General features: G+C 35.5%; 1 protein-coding gene across 2 annotated transcripts in view; it reads left to right on the forward strand.

Annotated features, from left to right (window-relative positions):
- Positions 1 to 3,542: 3,542 nt before the first annotated feature.
- Positions 3,543 to 26,675, forward strand: part of Dus1 (Dihydrouridine synthase 1) — a 156,148-nt gene continuing 133,015 nt past the window's right edge. For both annotated transcript variants that reach the window (XM_090411023.1, XM_090411024.1), the window contains exons 1-2: positions 3,543 to 3,978; positions 20,174 to 20,333. In XM_090411023.1, the coding sequence (XP_090267149.1) occupies positions 3,739 to 3,978; positions 20,174 to 20,333 (400 nt within the window). In that variant the 5' untranslated portion in view covers positions 3,543 to 3,738. The remainder of the gene's footprint in view (positions 3,979 to 20,173; positions 20,334 to 26,675) is intronic.

Here is a 26,675-nt window from a genome sequence, read left to right on the forward strand (position 1 = left end):
TTTCTGGTGTTGTTACACTTTTTGGATGTCCTTCACGTGGGTCATCTTCAACGCTAGTACAGCCACGTTTAAACTCGGTAGCCCATTTCTTTTGGCGTTAAACTTTCTTTTACAAAGAATTTTATAACCACACGATACTCAATTTTATCCATTTCAAGGGATACAAACAACACTTTTGCTTCAGACAGCCGTATAAAACAAACTACTTGATATGAATAACTTGCAATTTCACATGGATGCTTATAACAGATGTACCAATTTAGGAAAAAAAATGTTGCCGATAGTGTTGCCGTCTGTGGTCGAGGCTGCTAACTTTTCAGACCATCATCATACAATCTTTATCTTCTATTTTTGGGGTTGAATTTCTTTAGCATCATTAGTCATATCCCTCTTCCTCATTGATTACCTGTCTGTTGTCTGAAAATACAATGTCCATTACCTTCTATCCATGTAACTAGACAATTCTCTGATAATCAGTTCTCAATGATGCCAGTAATTTTTGGCCATGTTGAGCTGACTAATGCCAAGTATTTTCGCTTTGAGTTTTGATACTTCGGACATTTGTAAATGCATTTCAACTTCCCTTTGGACCCACTGTTTCCCTTACGCAATGTCATTACCTGGCCATTCAGATAGGAAACTTGGGATGCTCTACTAGCTGTTTGTAATCATTTCTACACTTATACTTATCTATCTCAGAAACGCTATTTCCACACAGTCATTCCTGCAGTCACACTGATTTGTCCAATGGTTGGCTAGACACATACTTGATTGCTTCCTCCATAATATCTCTAAGTTCACTTTTTTTGCATTTCAAAACTCTCACTGAACAACACTTTCGCAAACCGGCTAACTCCAAACCATTAAAGTGCAATCCGAAAGGCATATACCGGTTCTTACATCCCATTCTTCTTCTCATTGACTTACTGGCAGTCTGTCTTATCATATCGAGGGAGTTGACTCACAATCTTTGCTATCTTACTCTTGATTGTTGTTTCTTCTAACAACTCTTCCATGTCATCTCTCATGGCATATTTCTCACCTTTCAAATCATTTGTGCCTGCCAAAACAATTAACTTGCAACTTTTAACTTAATTAAATTGTAACAAAAAATAATAATGATGATGAATCTAGTATCCACTTGCCTATGTAATTAACATGTTTGCTTCTTTCTTCTACATACTTATAGCTTCAATCATCATCATCATTAGTGTTCTGTCTCTTGACAGGTCCAATGGTATAACTCAGCAGATTCTCTTCCCGCAATTTCATCTGTCTCCTGCTTCCTCCTTCATTTCCTAATATCTGCTTGTTCCCATTATATCATCAAGCATCGTTAGTCGTCTTCTACCTCTTGGTCGCTTTCCTTCAATTTTCGCTTCTATCATTCTTTTCAGTAGGCTGTCCCCTTTTAATACATGTCCTATCCAGTTATGCTTTCTTCTTATTATTATGGTCTTTAGTAAATTCCTTTCTTCTTCAACTCCTTGTAATACTTTTTCATTGGTGATTTTTTCAGTCCATTTTATTTTATCCATTCTTCTCCATAACCACATTTCAAATTCCTCCAATATTTTAGCTTCTTTCTTCCTAATTGTCCATGTTTCTGACCCATATAAAGTCATACTCCAAATATTGCACTTAATAAGCCTTTGCTTTAGATTTTTATTCATTTTATTAATAAACAAAGTTTTCTTGCTATAAAAGGCATATTTTCCTTTGTTAAATCTTTCTTTTATTTCCATGTCACATTTTCCATGTTCTTGTATTATACTACCAAGGTATTTGTATTGTCTCACTTGCTCTACACTTTCTCCATTCATCATCCCTTGATACTTACTGGTTTCCTGGAGACTCTCATCACTTTTGTTTTCTTTGCATTAATTTTCATACCATATTTCTTGCATATATTTTCAAATTTTTGCATTACGTGCTGTAGTTCATCTTCGGTATTAGCTAATATTGCTTGATCATCTGCAAATCTAATATTTTGTATTGTTCTTCCTCCAATAGTGATTCCTCTTTCCTCTTCATAAAATGCTTCTTTTATCATTTCTTCTGCAAACCTATTGAAGAGCGTCAGTGACAGGCAGCATCCCTGTCTTACACCTCTACCAATCACACATTTTTTAGTTTTTCTACTTTTGTCTTTATTATGGCCGTTTGGTTCATATATAATTCAGCTATTAACCTTCAGTCTCTCGAATCTAAACCTATTTTGGGTAATATTTCCGTCAGATTTTCCCATTTCACCATATCAAATGCTTTTTCAAGGTCAATGAAACAAATATAAACTTCTTTATTTACTTCTATATCCCTTTCGCATATGGTCCTCATTACTCCAATTGCTTCTATGGTTCCTCTGTCTTTTCTAAATCCAAATTGATCATCCCCCAGAAAATACTCCACTCTATTAGCCAATCATTGATTTAATATTCTTAGCAGTACTTTGGAGGCATGTGAGAGTATGCTTATAGTTTTGTAGTCACTGCACTTAGCAGGATTGCTTTTCTTTTCAATTGGTATAAGAATACTCTCTGTGAAATCTTTAGGCCATACTTTTGTTTTGTAAATGAGGTTGCAGAGTTTCCATGTTTCTGTTATACCTTTGTTCTCCAGTCGTTTTAGGATTTCACTAGGTATTCTATCCACTCCTTCTATCTTTCCACTTTTTAATTCCTTAATTGCTGTTTCTACTTCTCTCTTTAGTATTTCAGGACCTGTTTTTTCTGTTGAGATTTCATTTTGCTATTCCAATTCAATTTTTGTTGGTCTTCCATTTTTTGCATAAAGTCCTTAGATGTATTCCTTCCATCTTTCACCCTGTATTTCAATATCATAAATCAATTTTCCTTGCTTATCTTCTAATGGCAGATTTCTTATGTTTTTTTTTTAAATATTTGTAATTTCTTTTGCTTATTTAAACATTTTATCATATCACCCCCTTTTTTCCATTTCTTCAATTTCTTTACATTCTGTTTTCAACCATTCCTCTCTTGCTTTATCAGTTTCTCTTCTCAGTTCCTTATTTAATACTTTGTATTTTCTTCTTCCCTCTTCAGTGTTTACATTTTTCCATCTTCTTCTTTCTTCCATTTTTCTTATTTGTAATCCATGGCTTTTTAATTCTTTTCCCTTCCACAAAACCTATCTCTTCAGCAGCTGTTTCATATATCAAGTTTTTCAGTTGATTCTATTTTGCATTAACATCCATAGTTTCTTCAGATATATTCTCTTTGTTCCTTATTTTATTTTCCAGTAACATCCTTTATTTTTGCGCCTGCTTTATGCTTTCTTCATTTTCTCATTAAGTATACCTCTTATCACCGAATCCAAATCAATACACTGTACTATCTCTTTTCTCCTACTTTTATGGTTTTACCATTCGCTCTTTCTCCTTCTCCGTCCTTCTTTGCCGCATACCAATCGTTTCTTTAATCGAGTATAATAATAATAATAATAATAATTTTGTATAAAATGATAACGATATGTACTAAACTTCCTCGAAATTGTTTCAATGATAACAAGGTGGAGGAAGTTAGACTGCTTTCTTTGTTAATTATGTTTTAGCTATATGTCAATTTGTTTTTTATCCAAAGAGGGCATTGTGCAACGTTTATTCGACTTGCGAATTTTGTTAGGAATTGTGTTAAGTGTAAAGCAAAGTTTTCTAAAGGTTTAATTGTTTTGAGAATATTTTAGTTTTAATTTGTATCTCTTGTACAGAAGAAAGCAAAAATGGCACCCTTAGCATCATCGACGTGTTATGAATTTTGGAAAATGAAACTGAATAGCGCACGCTTTGTGGTGGCACCAATGGTTGACCAGAGTGAATTAGCATGGAGACTTCTCAGCCGTCGGTATGGAGCTCATCTGTGTTATACTCCTATGTTGCATGCATCTGTATTTGTTAAAGATGCCCGGTATAGAAGAGAAAACCTAACATCTTGCGAAGAAGATCATCCCTTGATTGTCCAGGTGAAACCTTTTCAGCTTATAATGTAATGGTTGATGCAGACACTATAATGTAATCATGAAAATGATGTGTCCTATGTCAGGAGCGAAATTGTCGCTCGGTTTTATATAAGATGTAGCATTATCCAGAAGTATGCAGGTCGTCGCCCTGCGCTTCGCAAGTCCTATGCGACTTGTCATAGATTAAGTCATGTCTTTAATGAACAGAATTAGAGGATGGTTTAAATCTGTTTTCTATTTTTCTCAAGAAAAACGTAAGCATGTAATCAAACAGAAATATCACCCTTTCTATCATTCTATATATTTACTATATGGCTTATAGTAAAGAGCACAGCTCTTTCCAAAATTGACAGTAAAATGACGAAATTCTTGATGTTTTTTGATCATTTAAAAACCAAAACGTGCAAATAAAGAAAAGATGTGTAAATTCCATACTTTTAAAAACTGCACTCTTTTAGATATGCACTGGCCATGAAATCCGTTGGAAGGAGTGTAGAAATATAAATTTGCTGCTCAGTTTCATAGAAAACCTGGAGCATACATTTCTATATTTTTAATGCATATTTTCTAATTGCAGGGAACTAATTTCCGTGAAATTAGAAATTGATTAAGTAGTTACTTCTGAATGCCTATCCTTATGCCCTTGTAAAAAATTGAAAATAATTAACTACTTTCTACTTGTATTTACCTCTAAATGCCTACCCTAATCCCTGTGTAAAAATAAATATGGAAGTGATTGCACATTTCCTTATTACATTTACCTCTCCATATTTTCCATGAAGCCAATTTCAGCCTCTGTGCTGTACAATTCCTAGAGCCATACTTGTGATTATTTATCCAAATTATTTGATTGAATGCCATTTTCACACAAATGGCTCATTAGCCAAAAAAAGGTTCCAAAAAACTTGGAACTGCTTCTTGACAGGTCTAACAAATCATAACAAAAGTTTCATGGGATTGTAGAACTTGCCATAATGGGTCCATATTTATCCCAATGGCCATCTTTAAGTCTTGCCTCACCCAATTAATCCAGGATGTTGGCATTCATCATCACTACAGGCATTTAGTGATGATGAATGTCAACATGTTAGTATCTGCCTTGATACTGAATGAATGAGGATGGGCTAGCATTTGAAGTTTAGCTAACTAAATTGCATTTTTATTGGCGTAAACCAAAATCATCATGTAACATTATGCAAACCATCATGATGCTTCTCAAACCTTGCTTTAAATGTTGGTAATTAATTATCTCCAAAAAATCTTATCCTTTACTCACCAACCACCTTTTACAAAGGATGATGTTAGGTTTTGAAAGGTTTCCCTTTTGGAAATTCAAGTTTTTGTTCCCACAAAACAGGCAACTCAGAGCCAGAATAATAAATGCAAATAACAGATGTAATACATAATACACAGGCCTCTTAGCCTTAGTTGCTTTGGCCAATATTCCAAACGACTACTACTGCTTGTTGAAAAGCTCTGCATCCAGATTTTTCCTTATCATCAACATAACATAGTCTTGATGTTATCTTATTCTTCGCTGTATACCATTCATTGTTTTCCTTATAATCAATGTTATTGAAGTAAGTAATGGAAGTTATCTGTGAGGCAGAATTATTGAGCAATAATAGCAGTATATAATTTTCATAATCGTATTTCTGATATGTACCCTCATTGGGGGGGGGGGGGAGACTATTACAATAGTACTACACGAAAAAATTAGTTCATTATTAACTTCTTATCAACAGTTTTCCTCCAAACTAATCTATTATTCAGTCAGACTGTATTATCGGCTCTTATATTTCTGTTTTCTAAGACACATTTTACTTTATCAATTCACCGAAGCCTTGATCTTCCTCTGGGTCTTTTTTTCACATTACCTTGGCAAAAAAAAAAAAAAAAAGCACTTGTCTAATTTAATTTTCCTGTCCCATTCTGTTTAAGTGACTATACCACCTGAGATTAGTTCTGCAGGCACATTCCTGAATGCTAACATCAAGTTCTTTCTTAATATTATTATTTTTAATATGATACTACTATATCCGTTCAGTCTCCTAATCTTTCTCAGAACTCTTTTATCTGTGCTCTCCCATTTTTGATCAAGTGTTTTATGTCTAATCCAACTCTCAGATCCATAAGTTAAAATTGCCTTGAACACTATTTTATATACAATTAGTTTAGTGTTTTGACTGATTTTACTCTTCTTCCATATAAGTTTCTTTAGTCTACTACTAGATTTGCTAATTCTGTTGTCTATTTCATATGGGGGGGAGGGATTATCCTCCCAGTTATCCAGCATTAAGTATCAATGCTGGATAACATCTTCTCGTAGTACATCCTGTTAGTATATGAGGATGGGCTAGCATTTGAAGTTTAGCTAACTAAATTGCATTTTTATTGGCATAAACCAAAATCAAAACTGATGTTATATAATTTTCTTGGGATACACACATACATTGAGTCCTCACCTTACGATGTATATGATTTACAACGTTCACTGAATACCACTGCACGCCTACAACCTATTGAAATACTTTTTCTCAGATCGTTTCTGCCAAGGGTGGAGAAACTCTTAAGAGACTTATGAAAGGAATAAAACATCTTGCATTGTACAGCATTGAGTGAGGTAACAACAGAGTATATGAATGGTGTTTGGAAGAATCTACTGAAAATATTTATTTGCACCTTCACAGGATTAGACAAAGCCTTATGAGAGGTTACTTCATCTAGCCAGCAAGTTGGCAATTGTCAGTGAAGATGTAGAGCATTTGATGTAAACTGAAAGAAGAAGAATTCACAAATGAAGATCTTATTAAAGCTAGAAGCAAAAGTTGAAGAAGAAGAAGATAGAAAAATGTAGAACACGAAGAATTTGTTGTTGATGACCTAGCACAGGGGTCGGCAAACTTTTGAGAAGAAAGAGCCAAGCCTGACCCTCACAACAATTTAAAAATTATTTGAGAGCCATAAATATATTTTTACAAATAAGGAAAATTTAAAGTAATATTATAGTAAATTTATAGTAATATATAACAAGTTATAATATTAATTATATCTTTATTAAATGAAGAAAAAATCACAAAAAATTGCTCTCATTGATTTTAATCAGTGTGAGCAATGAGCTTGCATTTCCTTACAAAGTTTCTGTATGTCTGGTTTGTGACTAGTTGTTTTTAATTTAAGGCACGATTCCAAGTCAGTAATTTGGCTCCTCAATTTACATTTAATAAAATTCATGTTAGAAAACGATTGCTCACATAAATATGTAGATCCGAAGATACTGAGAGCAAATTTTTTCAACTCATGATATGAGTCTGGAAGACTATTCCAAGTATTGAAAATCATTGAGTCTGCCTTCTGTAGTTCTCTTATAGCAGTCTGCTTGCGCTATGAAATCAGACTGCATTTTTCTTTTTCCAGTTCTTCTATTTCAGTACCAAGACGTACAAATTTGGAGCGCCATAAGTCTCTGCTTGTCAAGTCCAGCAATCGTATTTCAAAATTAGCCGTGTTAATATCAAACGGAGAAAAATTTAATTCATTCACATTGGCATTGAGAGGATTTGTAATAAAAGCTAGGGTCACTTTATTATTTCTGAATTCCTGAAACCTTTGAAGAAAAGATTCTCTCATGTTTAAAACTGCTGCCTTGAATCTTTGTTAATGGGGGCATTGTTTTCTCGGCGATATTGAGACAAGTTTGGGAAATGAACTAAAGTTCTCCTCTGTAAATCTTCAGCGAACAGAATCAATTTCTTTTCAAACGGATAACTTCCTCTAGCATTGAAAAAGCAGTATTTCAGTTGTCTTGTAATTTATGATTGAGCTGATTCAGTTGTAATGTAACGTCCACCATAAAGTACAATTTTTGCAATCCCTTATCTTCTGTTAATTCTGGATATTGAACATCCTTGTTGTTGAGGAATAGTTTGATTTCATTTATGCAAGATGCAAAACGCTTTAACATTTCGCCTCTGGAAAGCCACTGAATCCTGTTGTACTGGAGAAGATCTGAATACTCGCTCTCCATTTCACTTAGCAACTCTTTAAATTCTATGGTTAAGTCCCCTTGCTTGATTTTTTTTCCATGCATTCAAGGACGCCATTTGCTATATCCTCTCCACATGTTTGGGCCTTGAGTGGCAATAATCCCAGAAGTTCTTCTCTCGGACCCTCAGATGATATATACTGCACAAAAAGGGAAACTTGGGCTGTGTCCTTGATGTCGCAAGACTCATCTACCACAATTGATAAAGTTGAAGCTAATTTAACATCTTCAACTTGTTGGTTGGTCACATTTGAGGACATTATAATTGTCCTATCTGCTACTGTTTTGGCAGATAACGGTATATTTTTAGTTTTATTTAAAATTTCTGCTTTGTTTTTGAAATCCTGAAAAAGTTCTTCAGATGCATTAACAAAACAACATTTTATGTATTCACCATCTGTGAATGGTTCTCCTCTCTTAGCGATCTCCTGACTTACTACGAAGCTTGCAATATTAACATCATTGGCAGACTCTCTCCAATAATTAAATGCAGAACTTGATTTTTCAACATTTTTCTGAAGTTCTTCAACTGCTCTCTTTCTCGTCACCGACAGGATATTTTCTGGCAAATGTGGCATGTTTTGTGGTGAAGCGTCTCTCCAAATTTGACTTTTTGTTGTGTGCCAGTTTTTCTTGGCAAATAAGACAGGTTGGAAGGCCATCTGAGTTTGAGATAAACGCGAAATATTCAGTCCATTCAGTTTTAAAGTCACAATGCTATCTGTTGTTTTTCTTAGTTTTTTCCCTTCATAGCCATATTGAAAAGCACCCTAAACAATATATTTTATTTAACACGTTATATAAATACATTATATAAAAAGAAAATAAAAATAACTAAGTGATTATTCAAAATAATAAATGACAAGAATTCGAAAATATAATAAAATTAAATCTCACCAGTAACACGTTGTATTGTGACAGTTGCAAGTGAAATAAAACGTAGCAAGGTAAATCAAGACCGTCAATGTATCGAAAAATAATAAAACCAATATTATATATATATATATATATATACACAGTCATACTCCAACTTACGTGAATCCGGAGTTACGCAGTTTCTTATATGTATGTATTCCCTTCCCACTTCACGCCTCACCACTAGTCGTATCTTTCAGGCGCTGGCCACATTCGCCAGTGTCGCACATGCTGTGAACAAGCACTGACATGTTTCGCGCGGTCTCCATTCATACACGATTTTTATAGTCTATAAACCTTGTGATTGTTCAATGTTATGTTCTTGATAAAAATCACATAAAAAATAATAATGTCATCCAAAAGAAGCGTCCAATTCTTCTACAGCTAGCAAGAAAAGAAAAACATTTGACTTTGGAAACAAAACTCAACATTATTTAGGATTTTGAAGGCGGAATGAAAATTTGTGAGCTAGCAAAGAAGTTCGATCTACAGGAATCCACAGTAAGAACAATCATAAAAGAAAGGTTTGCAGATTTTGGAGTACATAGATTCTAACGAGGAATGAATTGTAGCCACAAGGCAAGGAATAAAAAAATCATTAGCTTGCTATGAAGAAATTTTGCATGACAAGAAAAAGACATTATGTCGTCAGACGAAGCTAGTAGATTTTGTGAAACCATCAACATCGAAATAACTTTCTTTTTTTTATGTACGAAAAACTACAATTATGATTATATTTCTTAAAAAATATAGGTGTTTTTGTAAACCTATGGTCCCAATTGTGTTTGTATATATAAATTACATGCAAAATTATACCCTGAGTTATGCAAATTTGACTTACGCGCTTTTTGTTGGTCCCACCTACCGCGTAACTTCGAGGTTTTTACTGTGTGTATATATATATATATATATATTTTTTTTTTTTTTAAAATAATTGTCTTTATAATAATAATAATAATGATTGCCAGGTTGCCTTTATCACCTTAATGCAGTTTCTGGATGCACCCAGCCAAAGGAGAATACTAAGTTGCAGAAACAGCAAAGTGACACGACTCCACTTTCACATTTCACCATTGCCAACGTTGCCTTGCCCAGTAGAGGGCACCCGTACGCTCACTTATATTTCACTTTTATTACTCTCTGCAAATGACCTCAGATGTCGAAGCACCCTAAAACCTAATCCTAATTAGTCACTTTGTTTGGCTGTCCTGCCTACCATGTGCTCAACTATCCCCTCCACTCCCTCTGTATAATCTTTAAAAATTTTATAAATGAAACTATGATAGTTTTATTTTCAATTTTACTTCAGAGCCACATGTACATTACCCAAAGAGCCGCATGTGGCTTGCGAGCCGCAGTTTGCCGACCCCTGACCTAGCACATCAGTTGTTAACATAACCTTGTAATTAATGTTAATATAGTGATTTCTAACTTATGATGGGATCGTTGGAACAAAACTCCATAAGTCAAGAGCTGACTGTGCATATATATATAAGATGAAATGTGTGTGTGTGACAGGGAGGTGAGGTCTTTGCTTTAGATTCAGTTGACAGGCAAAATTTATGAAAGATTGTATGAGCTTATGGAATATGTCTGACAAACTTATTAACATCATGACTGTTTTATGTGATAACAGTAACTTATGTTAAAGTTGATAAAGCATATAATGAATGGTTTAAATAAAAACTGGAGTAAGACAGAGAGTGTACTGTCAACTTTTCTATTTAGATGACTTGTAATTTATTTTGTGGTGTTAAACAAGACTCCAAGGGAAGGACTGGGGATTAAAGTGGTGTGTAAGAATCCTAACCTATCTGATCTAGATTATGCTGATGATTTGGCCTAATTCACAAATCATTTGGGAGAAATGAACTCTTTTATTGATGCAGGGCATCAACTAAGTTTAATTACCAGCATTGAGAAAACAAATATAATAAAAACAGTGATCAAGTCCCCTGTCTTTCTTAAAGGATGTGCTGTAAAGGATGGCTGTGATTTCAGTTATCTTGTTAGCTACATACTGGTATTGGTGAGAGGAAGAATGAAGTGGGTAGAAGATTAGGAATGGCTTCAGGAGTATTCATAAATGAAAGGAAAGTTTTGAAAGACAGCAGAATATCACTAAAAAGAAAACTTAAAATTTACAGTAATCTTCTCTCTGTTTTGCCTTATGGAGCCAAGACATTATCCTATACAACATCATCTGTTGTACAGGATGCATATTGTAATCCTAAATACATCCAAATTTTCCAGGATTCTCTGACTAAATTGAATAACAGCTGTAGCAAATTTAGCAAGAATATCAGCAATAAAAAGTCCAAAACTATGAAAATAGACAGGGACATAGAAAACTTCAGCTGCATTCTCAATGGAGAACGAGCAAGTAAAATATTTCAGCTATTTAGGCACAGTTTTTAGTGAAAATGGCAAATTAAATTTGGAAATGGACAACAAAATAAGCAAACTGGTATGGTGGGTGGCCAGTTGAATAAATTTATATAGCCAAATGAAACTAGTAGTATATGAGACAGCATTCAAACCAGTTTTGATCTGAAAGTTTGGTTAGAAATAAGGTTAGCAAAACAGGCATTTGATGCAAAGATGGCAGGAAACAGATCCAGAGGAAGACATGATTTAGGTGGGTTGATTCAGTCAGAAGTACCTTAGAAGACCAAAATGTTATATAATATTAGAATGTTGACTAGTAACAGACTAATTTGGAAGAAACCTATTAATAGCAGGTTACTAATAATGTAAACTTAATCATGTTTAGTGCTGTCATAGTAGCCTGAACATTCAAGGGTACATCATCAAGAAATTGATAATGAAGACAGAATAATGTCTTACATATTGCATGATAATCAGAGACTTAATGCTTTTGATTGATGGGTACTTCAGGAGTATTTTGGTGGTAAGATTGTGTAACTTTTGAATAATGATGAGATGTCGGAGGAGTGTTCGGCCATTTTTTAGTACTATTCTGTGTAAGGAAGAGTTATAGTGGTGTGGCCATGTTGTCAGAATACAGAATGTTCACTTGGTCACCAGGATTATGTTAAGTGATTCCAGAAGATGTTAGGAAAAGACATAAACCCTGAATGAGTAGGATCAACAACATTACGTGAAACCTTAATAAATAGAACTGAATACAATGATATGAAACAGTTGTGAATGCTCTCAGGACACATACTGACCCAGAAAGCTTTTGTTTTAGTAATATGTATATTTATAATAAAGTGACAAGAGCAGTTGATGAGGGAAAGGTATATTCTACCATTTTTAAAAAAAAAATTTTTTGGAGGATTTTACCAAGGCATTTGACAGGGTACCACATGATAAGCTGCTATTTAAGTTGCAGCCCATGAGTTTAGCTGTTAGGTTAGTGAACTGGATTTGGGATTGGCTATATGATAGGTATCACAGAGTTGTGTATAAGGAAGTAGTATCAATGAAGTAAAAGGTTACAAGTGGGGTCCCACAGAGCTTGGTACAGGGACCTATATTGTTTAACCTTTATATCAATGACATTATCAATGGATTGCAGGGGGATATTCAGTTATTTCCTGATGTGAAGCTGGGAAGGGTTATTAGTAATAGTGCAGATGTTGTAGCCTGGACAGATGGGCAAATGAAGAGGAATGTCACTTTAATTTAGCTAAATATAAAGTCTTGAAGATTGGGGTACATCAGTGGGAAACTACGTCCATGTGGTTAGCCTAGTGGCTTTGCGCTTCGCAACCATATGCCTGGGAAAGGAGTGTCCTAGGTTCGATTCCCATTGGAGACGTGAGGAGCTGAAGGATCTTCCTCAGCTATAGCCAAGTTAGCCAGTCTTGGGCGCGGGCAGTAGGGTTTTTTCCGCCAGTTTATCTGGTGTTTTTCATCCTGCAAGCAGGCAAACCGGCCCCGTGAACACACAGAGATACAGCCAAGAATACCTTGAGGCATAGGAGTGACCATTCTATCCTCGTATTTCAGTTACGAAATTCAAGCATGTAGTTTCCCACTATCCCATCCTAATGGGATAGTGGGAAACTACATATTCTATTGGAGCAACTGTACTGGAGGAAGTTGGGGGGGGGGGGACAAGGGATATGGAGGTGATGATTGATAGAAACCTGAAATTTAGGGAACAAATTGCAAAGGTGGTGGAGGTAATCCAAGGATTGCTGCAATTCTGAGAAGAATGCTGACCTGCAGAGATAAGAGTTGTCAATCCATTTAATCAATCCTGTCAATCCTGATCAGACCACATCTAGACTATTGGGCTCATATGACTTCAGGACTGTACAATGTCAGTTATGAGGATAGGCTGAAGGAATGCAGAGTTTGGTATATAGAAGGAAAAGTGATATGATTGAAACTTCTAAACTGTTGACACTGGGAAATTCTTTTGTCTGGTGGGAAAGGTAAATGACCAAGAACAAGGTGCCATCCCTGGAAGATATGAAAGGAAGTTGTGAGCAAGAGGATAACGAGTGGTTTCTTTGAATGGAGGGTGGTTGAACCATGGAATGCACTACCTGATAGAATGGTAAAATCGCACAAACCGTCAATGGGTTCAAGGAGTGGTATGATAGACTTTGTGTTTTCTAGGATGGGCCTCCCATGATGAGTTTCGTGACTCCATGGAGTCCTGAATCATATAATCATCATTTTAAATCTATGTTTATTGATTTACTTGATATGTTTTTCTTCCCATTAAAACTAATTATGATATATATATGTATATGGTATATAGATGGGAGCGTCGGTTTAATGCAGCAAAATGTAAGGTCTTGAGGTTTGGGAAACATCGATGGGACACTGCATACTCTATGGGAGGAGTTATACTGGAGGAAGTAGGGGAGACAAGAGATCTGGGGTTGATGATTGATAGAAACCTGAAATTTAGGGGACATATTGCAAAGGTGGCGAAGGTAACACAGAGGATTGCTGCAATAATGAGAAGGACACTGACCTTCAGAGATAAAACATTTATCATTCCATTGTATAAGACCCTGATCAGACCACACTTGGACTATTGTTCTCAGATTTAGTCCCCAGGATTTGAAGGGGATAAATTAACTGTGGAAAGGGTACAAAGGCAGATAACAAAGATGGTTTCAAAACTGTACAATGATAGTTATGAGGATTGGCTGAGGGACTGCAGAGTTTGGTGGATAGAAGAAGGAGAGGTGATATGATTGAGACTTTTAAACTGTTGAGAGGTGGTTACAGGGTTGATTGACATTGGGGAGTTCTTTCGCTTGGTTGAACAGCGGGAAGGAGTGATGACAAGAGGCCATCCCTGGAAGTTATGAAAGGAAACTGTGAGCAAGAGGGTAAGGAGTGGTCTCTTTGCATTGAGGGTGGTTGAACCATGGAATACATTGCCTGATGGAGTGGTGAGAGTGAGAACGGTCAATGAGTTCAAGGAGTGGTATGATAGACTTTGTGTTTCTTAGGGTGGGACCTCCCCTCGATGAGTCTTGATAGACTTTGTGTTTCTTAGGAAGGACCTCCCACAATGAGTCTTTTGACTCCATGGAGGCCTGAATAATAATAATAATAATAATAATATATATATATATATATATATATATATATATATATATATATCAGTTCATCCCAAAAATAATGTAATTTTTTATAGTGTACTTGTTCAAATGTACCTCAGCTTGTCTAAACATGAATTTTTAATGCTTTATAAGTACTGCTAAACTGAGGCATTCTCATTCTAAGGAATTCCACGTTATTAGAGCATCATACATAAGTTATTGTTTAAATAACTCTTTATTGCTATGGAGGTTACTGAAGAGCACATCGTACTTTGAGTTCAAAAAAGGCAACAGTGCTGCTAATACTGTAAGCAATGTGCAAGAAGTGTATGGCGACAATGTCGTGAATTTGTGAAAGTGCCAGTGATGGTTCCAAATATTTCGACAATGGAGACTTTAGCTTGAGAGCCTCCTCTCACTCTGGGCATCCTGTCTCTCTCAATAATGATATGCTGGAAGCCACTATTGCAAGAAATGACAATGCAACTGTTGAAGATTTAGCAAAAGATCTTAATTCATTGCCATTTGCAAGAACTTGGAATAGTGTCTAAGCTCAGCAAGTGAATTCCTTACGAACTGACAAACAACAACCAAAGAGAGCGTGTCAACATCTGCATTACTCTTCATTCTCGAGAGGTTCAATCTCCGGTTTTTGAGTCGTGTAGTCTCATGTGATGAAAAGTGGATACTTTACAAGAATGTTAAGTGCCGAAGGCAATGGGTTCATTCAGAGGAACATGCTCAATCAAAACAAGTCCTTCATCCTTAGAAGGTTTTGTTAAGCATTTGGTGGGATATGGCTTGTATTATACACTTTGAACTCTTGCCACAAAACCAAACACTCACAGCTGAAGTATACTGTGAACAACTCGATTGATTGAATGAAAAACTGAAAGAAAAGAGGTGTCCTCTGGTCAATCGAAAGGGTGTCGTTTTCACCGTGATAATGCACACCCTGATAGTGCAAGAATTACCTGTACCAAGATTGAGAAACTTAGCTGGAAAAGCTTCCACATTCTCTGTATTTTCCTGATCTTGCACCTTCAGATTACTACTTATTTTAAAGTTTGCAACATTTCATGAATGAAAAACAATACAATACATTAGAGGGCACTGAAATTGAGCCTATGCAATTCTTTGCCTCCAAATCTCTTGAATTCTAAAGAAATGGCATTATGAAGCTTTCAAAACATTGGAAGAGCATTGTGAGCATAATTAAATTAGCAAGTGATTTATCTTTTATATCCTTTCAAAACTTAATGCTAAATATGACATTACTTTTGGGATGACTTGATATATGTATATGTGTATGTGTCTTTTATTAATATATTTATTTAGACTCAGTTACTAAAGAGAACTATTTTGCACTTATTGGTTTTCTTCAGTGGTCGTTGTTAATGGCATTACCTGTTTTGAATTATAATTGCATATAACCAGAGCACATAGAAGTCCTTGAAAGTTAAATGTATTATATTCCTATTAGAGGAAAAAAGCTTGTCCTCAGCATAATATATTTCATTTGAGATCCTAAAGTATTTTCTGGGGGTGCTTAAGGGTCAAAGCTGTATAGCTGAGAGGAGACCTCCACATAGCCTTTAAAGGAATGCGGAGAACCGACCAGGGCTTCTGACCTAATGTCCAATCCTCACCTTCTCATGGTGCACCCTGTTGGGTATCTACTTTGATACTGAACGAACGAGGATGGGCTGGCAATTTGGGATTTAGCCGACCAAATTGTATTCTTATTGGTTAAACCAAAATAAAAAATGATGGTACAACATGACAAAATTTCATGCCGGCTGGGGCGTCGCCCGGTTAAACAAGGCCCCCGTTGTTTTTGCCAGGGAACCAGAGCAAACAGCGAAAAGTCAGCTACTGGAACAAATCTGAAAACAAACCCCAACTCAACATCACCAGAGTTAAAGATCGGTACTATCAACGTAAGAAGCCTGAATGGCAAAGAAATGGAGCTAGCTGAGGAATTAGATAAGTACCAGATCGACATAATAGGGGTGACTGAAACAAAAAAGACCAAAACTGGTGAGATCTTTCTGAGCAATAAATACAAAATGTTATATTCAGGCAATAACAATCAAGGAAAAGAAGGAGTAGCCATAGTATTCAACACAAAATACGAGGCTAATCTTCTTGAATGGCAGTCAGTCTCAAGTAGAGTAATGTGGGCAAATATGAGAATGGGGAACTGGACAATGAGACTTATTTGTGCCTATGGTCCCACAGAAGGTTCTACTAAGGTAGAAGTGGAGGAATTTTTTGAGGCTTTAGAAAAAGCAACTGACACAATGAAAAAGGAAAAGTTGGTCCTTGTTGGGGATCTAAATAGCAGAGTAGGAAATGATTGTGAGACATACAAAAATATTGTGGGAAAATTTGGAGAAAAGAGCAAAGCTAATAATAATGGCAAATATCTGTTGGATTTCTGCTCAGGACATGGACTGGTCATTACTAACACCATGTTCCAACATAAAAATGTGCACAAATTCACATGGAGAGAAGAGGCTAGGAATAAGAAAAGTCTCATTGACTATGTTATTGTTGATAGTGATGTTTTCTCCCTGGTGCAGGACACCAGAGTGTACAGAGGATTTGAAATTGGAAGTGATCACTATTTAGTCTTGAGCAGGATAAAATTGAATTTCATATTGAAAAGAATAACATGTAAGAAAGTTTTAAAGCGAATAAAAGTTGAGCAGCTCTCAGATGTAAACTGTAGACTAAAATACAGAAATATTATTGAAAAGAAAATGAAAGAGTTTCAGAACAGGAATCAAACCTTGGAGATTCAGTGGGAAACTCTGAAGGACACATTGATTGATTCTGCCAGAGAGGCATGTGGTGAGGTTGTGTGCAAAGATAAAAAAATCAGAACTCCCTGGTGGACACAGGAAGTTAAAGAGGCAGTGAAGGAAAAGAAGAAAGCATATCAAAAGTTCCTGGCAAATAAGTCAGCTTTTACTCTTACAGAATACAGAGACAAATGTAAGAAAGCTAAACAGTGTGTAAAACTAGCTAAACAAAAGTCATGGGAGGACTTTGGCAAGAATATAGAAAATAAATATCAAGAAGGTGGCAAAATATTCTGGAGGTTGTTGAAGAAGCTTAGGAATGGAGGAAAGAGTGCTGTAAAAGGAATTAGAGATGATAAAGGTGAAATGAAAACAGGAGAAAAAGATATCCTTGAAGTATGGAGTAATTACTTTGAAAAACTGCTAAATGAAACAAGCAGTGATGACAGCACAGTGATAAAAAACACTGACCAGGCATGCAGTCAGGAATACATATCCATACTTGAAGTAGAAAAAGCCATCAAAGGCTTGAAATGTGGAAAGGCAGCAGGAGTAGATGATATTCGACCAGAAATGCTGAAGTATGGTGGTATAAGAGTCTTACAGTGGCTGCACTGCATAGTTCAGAAAGCCTGGACAGAGGGACGAATTCCCGATGATTGGAGTAGAGCTCTCATAGTACTCATATATAAAAAGGGAAATAAAACTGAATGTGAGAATTACAGAGGTATTTCCCTACTGAGTGTTCCTGGCAAGATCTATGCAAGTATACTTGAGAAACGGTTGAGAAGAATTGTGGAAGAAAAGCTTGGTGAAGAACAAGCTGGATTCAGGCCAAATAGAGGCTGTCAGGATCAGATCTTCACTTTACGACAAATAGTCGAGAAAGCATGGGAATATAACAAAGATCTGTATTTAAGTTTTGTCGATTTGGAAAAGGCATATGACAAGGTGCCAAGAGAGAAGCTATTCAATACGCTGCAGTTATATGGTGTCAATGGGGCATTATATCAAGCAATACTTAGTCTTTATTTGAGTTGTGAGTCAGCAGTTAGAATTGAAGGAAGTACAGGAAGATGGTTTAATGTTAAATCTGGTGTGAGACAAGGATGTACATTATCCCCTCTGTTATTCATTATCTATATGGATCACATTATGAAGGAATGTGGTATTAAACCTGATATCAAAATTGGAGATGTTAATGTCAGCTCTTTGCTTTATGCGGATGATGTTATACTTCTAAATAAATCCGCTACAAGTCTGCAAGATTCTCTGACTAAATTGAATAGCTGTTGTAATAGATATGGTATGAAGGTCAGCAATAAAAAGACAAAGACAATGAAAATAGGCAGAATCATTGAAAATGTCAACTGTGTTGTGAATGAAGAACCTGTGGAACAAGTAAAACATTTCAGCTACTTAGGCACAATTTTTACTGAAGATGGTAAACCAAATATAGAAATAGACAACAGAATCAGCAAAGCTGGTATGGTGGGAAGTCAATTGAATAAATTCATATGGAATAAGAAAGAAATTAGTCGGAACACTAAATTAGCTGTATACAAGACTGTGTTCAAACCAATTTTAACTTATGGATCTGAGAGCTGGGTCAGAAGTAAAACACTTGACCAAAGACTAGAGACCGCAGATATGAGAGTCCTGAGAAAGATTAGAGGCATGAACAGATGGCATCAATGGCAATATCATATTAAAAATGAGGATATTAGGAAAGAACTTGACATTGTCAGCATCCAGGAATGTGTTAGCAGAGCTAATCTCAGATGGTATGGTCACTTAAATAGAATGGGAGAGGAAAGATTAGCAAAACAAGTGTTCTCTGCCAGGTTGGCAGGAAAACGACCCAGAGGAAGACCAAGATATAGGTGGATTGATACGGTACAAAGTGCCTTAGACGATAGAAATATAAAATCTGATAATGTTGGAGTCTTGACAAGTAACAGACTGATTTGGAGGAAAATTGTAGATAGGAAGTTAGTAATGATGTAATTTTTTCATGTAGTACTGTCATATCCTGTACACCCCTTGAGGGTACATGGCAGGAATTTGATGATGATGATGATGATGAAGTATTTTCGGAATTTTTATTTTAAACGCAATGTAATTAAAATAAAAGAATAAAGTAATAATAATGGTAATAGCATGTTTATAATTCTTGAAACAAAGTAATGCAATCAATATCATAGGTTAAGTTTACCAAAATTAAATATTTAATTGTAGGAAAAAATGTGCTAACAAAAGATATGAACTTCTCAGAGTTCATGTTCTTTCAAGTACTATAATACCTGCACCACAAGGACCTATACAATCTTAAATACCTTTGGCCTGACAACTGTTTAAACTGTTGGTTCTTATCAGAGACCATGCTGAAAAGCTTAAGAGGGCAGAACACTGTTCATTGCTGTAGTAATGCCCATGTTTTCATTAGTTTTATTTGAAGTTACATTTTCACAAGTAAACTTTCAAATCAGTGCACATTTCAGTTTTGAAACTTAGGGACATATGTGGCTATGAAATAGGATAGATCTAAATCCTAAATCCACATATGACTTAGGGTCATATTCATATGACCCTAAGTCATATGTGGCTATGAAATAGGATAGATCTAAATCCTATATTTCTTAATTATGTTTATTTATTTTTCTCTAATAGTACTATAATTATTGTTGCTGTTTACATATGCAGATAACATCCATGTTACAAATTTTTCAGCAGTTGAGGATAGTAGTAGTAGAAGTAGGGAATTGAGTTTAGTAACTGTGGAATGCATTAATTTACATTATTATTGAATTTGTTGATTTAGCAAGTGCTTAGGATGGATTCACTTGAACTGTTTCCAAATTGTGTAATAGTTTTCCTTTTTTGTATTGTAGTTTTGTGCCAATGATCCAGATATTCTAGTTGAGGCTGCCCAAATGGCAAAAGGCTATTGCGAGGCTGTTGATTTGAATCTTGGTTGTCCACAGTCTATTGCCCGTCGAGGACATTATGGGGCATTTTTACAAGAAGAGTGGGATTTGTTATACAAAATGAGTGAGTAATTTTATTTGCTTCTTTTTACCCCTCTCCTTTATGTAAAATAGTTTAATGCAATGGTTTCTAAATTTAAAAAAAAAAAAAAAAGGAAAATATTAATATAGAGGAGTAATAAATTTTTTTATGTTCCTGCATTCTTACAACATTAAACATAAACTGAATGTAATATTTTGATTAAAGAATTAAATTTTCTAATTAAAATTTTAATTAGATAAGTATGAAATTAAAATAAATCAGTGAATAGTGGAATGTTAATATACGCAGTTTCTTTCAAATAGAGAAACCTAGTTGAGTGTTCTCCATCACAGTGCTGTACAGCATAAACATCACTAGAAAAAGAAACAATAATTACATCTGAAAAGATAGCTAAAGCTCTTCATACCACCTTCAAACTACACACTCAGTCAGCTACTTTCATGTGTTCTCTTTAGGAGCAAGCGTCCTCTTGTACATCCTAGAGTGTATGAAGTTCCTTATGTCTGCAGCTTGATCTGCTTTGGACAAACTGGTGCATCTGCTTTGAACACAATAACCTGTGCCCATCTGTATGGAAAGTCAGACTGGCAGCCCATACTCTGAATATTCTTTCACACTGGATTAAATGGAAGAATGCAGCTGTGGTAAACAGAATTTGCTATAGGTTAGAGACTATTTTAAGAATTTGCATCAGCTATGAAACATCCCATAACCTCAACAGGTATGGCTGCAAGAATTTGACAAAGATCTAGGAGACAGCCCTTTCTAAGGCTGTCTTCTAGATCTTTGTTCAAAAAGTTCAAAAATATTAGTTCAAAAAGGAACTAATATTCTAACAAGGTACCTTTTGGAGGTAGACAACATTTACCACCAACTTCTCCAAATTAACTTAGCTGTTGTCTGCCTCCAAAAGGTACCTTGTTAGAATATTAGTTCTCTTTTGGTTAGAATTTGGTTTCCATAATATTCTACTTGAGTGCTGTATGTCACCACAGTTGTAATTTATGCTCTGATGATGCTGGTTAGAAAATCATCAAAATATTAGCAAGTTCAATAAATTGTTTCTTCTTCTGATGTTATTTATACACTGAAGCATTGTTAGGAATAACCACCACCATATCCTTTCTATACATATAGTTAAGCGTACTCTTATAACTAGAATACTTGAATGGTACTTAATATACCTGCTCTTGTGAAAAGTTGTAACTCATATAAATATTAAGAGAGACCTCCATGGTGTTGGACTCATCAAGGGAAGCCACATACTGTTGAATTCATTCACACCACTTGCATACACACACATCCAATGACAATCCATTCCAATCATGCACCACTCTATGAGAGAAAAAGCTAGATCTCATCCCTTTCTTAGTGGCATTCATTCTCAACTTCTAAGGGTGCCCTCTTGTCTTTTTCTCACTCTCCATAAAATGAAAAATTCCATCAACTGAATTCTGTATGACCCTTTCAGAAGTTTGTAAGTCTCAATCATATCATTCCTCCTTCGCCTATTAACTGGTGTCTGCAGTCAACAAATTCTCAATCTGTCTTCACAATCAGTATTCCACAATCCTGATATCGTTATTAACATTATCCTTTGCACTTTCTCCACCATATCAAAATCACCAAAAAAAATCAGGAGACTAGACCTTCACACAATAGCCTAAGTAAGGTCTTATCAAAGCCGTGTAAAGAGTCAAAATGACTTCCTTATTTTTATATGTCAAGTTTTGTTTCAGCATTGCAATTAATCTCTGAGATGTATTTGCAATCTTTGCTATATGGCCCTTGAACTTCAGCTGCATATTCCTAGCTGATCAGTTTCTTCTAGCATTATCCCACCAATATAATGTGACATATCACATACACTAAAGTTAATGACTTTGCATTCACTAACATTGAACTGACAGCCATATTTACATGCCCACAATTCCGGCCTATTCAAATCATTCTGGTAGTAACTGCATGTCAGCCACATTCCTGATTACTCAGCCTTCCTTTGCAACATCAGCAAACAGCTGTATGTTACTTGTCAAATCCATCCCAATGTCATTAATATAGAACTGAATAACAGTGGTACAAAGCTTGATACATGTGGTACACCACCAGTCATCTTAAATCTTATAGGCTCATTTCCTGCATATATCACATTTTGATATCCATCAGTCAGTCATCCTCTTATCCAAATGAGTTTAATCCAATCCCATATATAATAGTATATATAAGTGTATAATCCAATCCCAATTTGCCTCTAGATTCTAGCACAAGCTGACTTATTTGCCAGGAACTTTTGATATGCTTTCCTCTTTTCTTTCACTGCCTCTTTAACTCCATGTGTCCACTATGGAGTTCTGATTTTTCTATCCTTACAGACAACCTCACCACATATCTCTCTGGCTGAATCAATCAGTGCTTTCTTCAGGGCTTGCCACTGAATCTCCAACGTTTAGTTCCTGTTCTCAAACTCTTTCATTTTTTCTTGAATAATGTTTGTATTTTAGTCTACAGTTCACATCTGAGAGCTGCTCAACTTTTATTTGCTTTAAAACTTTCTTACATGTTATTCTTTTCAATATGAAATTCGATTTTATCCTGCTCAAGACTAAATGGTGATCACTTCTAATTTCAAATCCTCTGTACACTCCAGAGTCCTGCACCAGGGAGAAAACATCAGTATCAACAATAACATAGGCAATGAGACTTTTCTTATTCCTTGCCTCTTCTCTCCATGTGAATTTGTGCACATTTTTATGTTGGAACATGGTGTTAGTAATATCCAGTCCATGTCCTGAGCAGATATCCAACAGGTATTTGCTATTATTATTAGCTTTGCTCTTTCCTCCAAATTTTCCCAAACTATTTTTGTATGTCTGACAATCATTTCCTACTCTACTATTTAGATCCCAAGTTTTCATTTTTTTGATCGCGAAAGTTGCTTTCTCTTAACCGTCGAAAAATTCCTCCACTTCTACCTTAGTAGAACCTTCTCTGGGACCATAGACACAAATAAGTCTCATTGTCCAGTTCCCCACTCTGATATTTGCCCACATCACTATACTTGAAATTGCCTGCCACTCTAGAATATTAGCCTCGTATTTAGTGTTGAATAGTATAGCCTACTCCTTCTTTTTCTTGATTTTCATTCCTGAATATAACATTTTGTATTTATTGCTCAGAATGGTTTCACCAGTTTTTGTCTTTTTTGTTTCAGTCACCTCTATTATGTCGATCTGGTACTTATCCAATTCCTCAGCTAGCTCCATTTCTTTGCCATCGAAGCTTCTTATGTTGATAGTACCGATCTTGAACTCTGGTGATGTTGAGTTGGGGTGTGTTTTTTTTCCAGTAGCTTTCAGATTAACATTCAATTTCAGATTTTCTTTAGATGGGCAATTTCCTGGTTTAGATCTTCATGAACCGTTGTATATTTATACGCATTTATAAACTGAAAGTGCTATTGAATTTTTAACGGTGTAGGGGTGGTAGGAAGCAAAGTGTAGGTAGTTTCCTACATTGATGAGTTATGATAAATTCTCATATGAGTAATGCTTTCTGATCTAGTAAGTGTAGGTTTAAGAAATTTATTGAATTGTTTTTTCCTTCATACTCTAGTGAAATGCAATTTATCACTGAAGTTAATAAGTTAGTAAATCTAAAATGTTGGAAGAGAAGCTGTTCTGAAAGTAATCACTCATTGGAATATAATAGGCTCAGTGTCATGGAGGATCATCAGACACATGAGAATATCAAACAATGGATGAATCATTTTAAGGATCTTCTGACAGAGAACAGGAAGGAATACATTGGGGGATACATAGGAAGGAATACATTGGGGGATACATAGGAAGGAATATGTGGGGAGCTAGTGCATCCACGTTTGAAAGATGAGGTGTGAAATGCTTTGGCAAAGTCACGTAATGGGAAAGCAACTGGCTTAAGAGGAATACTGATGGTGATGTGGAAGTATGAAGGCTACCAGCTACTAAGAATAATAACAAGAATGTTATTATTTGTAGCAGCTGAGTTCTAGAAGGCAATGTGACTCCTGATGAGTAGTTGTTATCATGCATAGCTCCCATCTTTAACAAAGGATAATTTGAATGACTTCAAATTACAGAAGCATTAGTGTGATGGCTTCCAGGAATAGCTTGTTGAGTAAAATTATAAAAACTGCAAGATTAGAGAAGAGTATTCTAACTATGTGAGAAAGATGTAGATGATCCTGTCAATGAAACCATTATTAAGCAGTTGAATGGTGTGCTTTGGAGTCAAGACATTTGACAGGAAATCAAGGAGATGATACTTTATCATCTCCTTGATTTCCTTGATTTATAGATGATTACGATAAGAGGTTGAATTTGCAAGAAAATGTGATGGATTCACTTGGAACATTAATCTTTACAGATGCATGATCATGTTCAATAGATGCCACAGGAGAAATGGTCCAAGAGAGTGATGAAGTCATCACTACTAGGAAGACAGAAGAAAGGGATGGCCTCGACTTACATGGAGAGGAGGAGGAGTAGTTGCAGAGGCAACATGAGCCAGGAGATTGCAAGAAGGAAGGCTCCAGGAATGACCATCTGCAGTGGAGAAAGGAATTACAAGGCAACTGCTGAACAGTGGAAATATCTTTAAAAGTAAAGTATTCAGTTATATGCTAAAGATGCAAAATTGGAGAGGGCAATTGTTGATAAAGGTGACATAGACATCCTGCAAGATGATTTAAATAAATTGGCAGTGTGAGAGAAGGATAATGATTGTAACTTTAATGTTGCAAAATGCAAGATTATGTACTTTTCAATGAAAGTACTGCATATTACATTGATGGTACTGGATTGAGGAAATTTATCCCTCTTTCTAAGGCTATGATATAGCCACATCTTGACTGTAGTGCATGAATTTGGTTACCTGTTTCTTGGAGATGATGGAGAGGATCAGAGAGGACTGAAAAAGATGGTATCAGGGTTGTAAAGTTTAGTTGAAAGGAAAAAATGGAACATGACAGAAACTTAATTCTATAAGACTATTCTATAGAGTCTATTCTATTCTATGATTCTGGCATATGTAGAAAGATGAGACTGGTGAATGGCAGGAGGATAATAACAGTGAGCAAGGAGATTGAATTCATTGAGCTGTTTAGGGTTAGGTTAGTTTATTCTGGATTTACAACCAAAGCAACCTAGGCTATGAGACCAGTGTACTACTTCTGTTCATGTGTGCTCTTATGGTCAGTTTTGAAAAATCCCAAGTTTCTGGGAGGGAAATCCTTCTATTTCTGTATCAGACTAGCTAACTCACCTTCGGTTATGAACTGCTTAGGGACAACTACCTTATGTAGCATGTGGTTGAAGCAACATGTGGAACAGGACTGTTGAAGTTAATAATATCAACTCAGATGATAACAGATGTTACCAGGGAGAGTAATCATGTGGTTTTGAAATGACTAGGCAGGTACAAGCATCATGGAACAAAAGAGATGTGGGACTAGAGCAAGGGGACTATGATAAATTAAGGAAACAGATTAGTGATGGGTACTAGCTTGATCAATTGAAAGGTAGAGAAATCAGCAGTACTTGGGACTGATTCAAAATTAGCTACTTATGGTAATGTCAGCATTCCTAAGGTTATGAGGATGAAGGAGGATATAAAGAACAGGATATACTTAAGTAACATGAGTATAATGCACAGGCTAGGAAAACGATGAGTATAGTGAGAAAGGGAGAAATTGGCATATGAAAGGAGACTGGCTGAAGAAGTAAAGCAAACCTTTAGAAAATTCTCTTTATACTGCTAGTAGAAGAAAGTGTGAAAATTGAAAATTGACTTTAATTGCTGGAGATGGAACGTGTGTCAGTTCATGTACAATTCATAGAGAGGAAAATTCATTGCGGAAAAAATTTGCTGACAGCGTTATTCGCTAGAAAATTGAAATGATATTGCTTTGATACCGATATATGAAAAGTAAATGCAGTGCAAGATATATTTCATCAAATATAGTTTTTTTATGTATTTATGTATTATTTGTTTAAATTTTAATTAGATTTTTATAATATTTTTATTCTTATTCAATGAAAGTGATATGTTTTATTGATCGGTGAGTTTCCTAATTTCTGTTTCGTCTTAAAAAGTTGTACTACACATATACAGTAATACTACACATTCTACTCATGGAATATTAATATTTACAGAACTAGAATAGATATTGGAAGAAAGGGCATCATATTTAAGAATATTTATTCTGCAAACCATTCGTTATATTTCTGTGCACTTAGACATCCATCCAGATATGATATATATTATCTGAACTAATTCAGAAGATGAGGTGTTGGTGTTTCAATTATTGAATACATGTGCATTTTG

Source organism: Typopeltis vanoorti, chromosome 21 (assembly GCF_054136105.1).
Source record: "Typopeltis vanoorti isolate ZY-2024b chromosome 21, IOZ_Tvanoo_1.0, whole genome shotgun sequence".
NCBI lineage: Eukaryota > Metazoa > Arthropoda > Arachnida > Uropygi > Thelyphonidae > Typopeltis > Typopeltis vanoorti.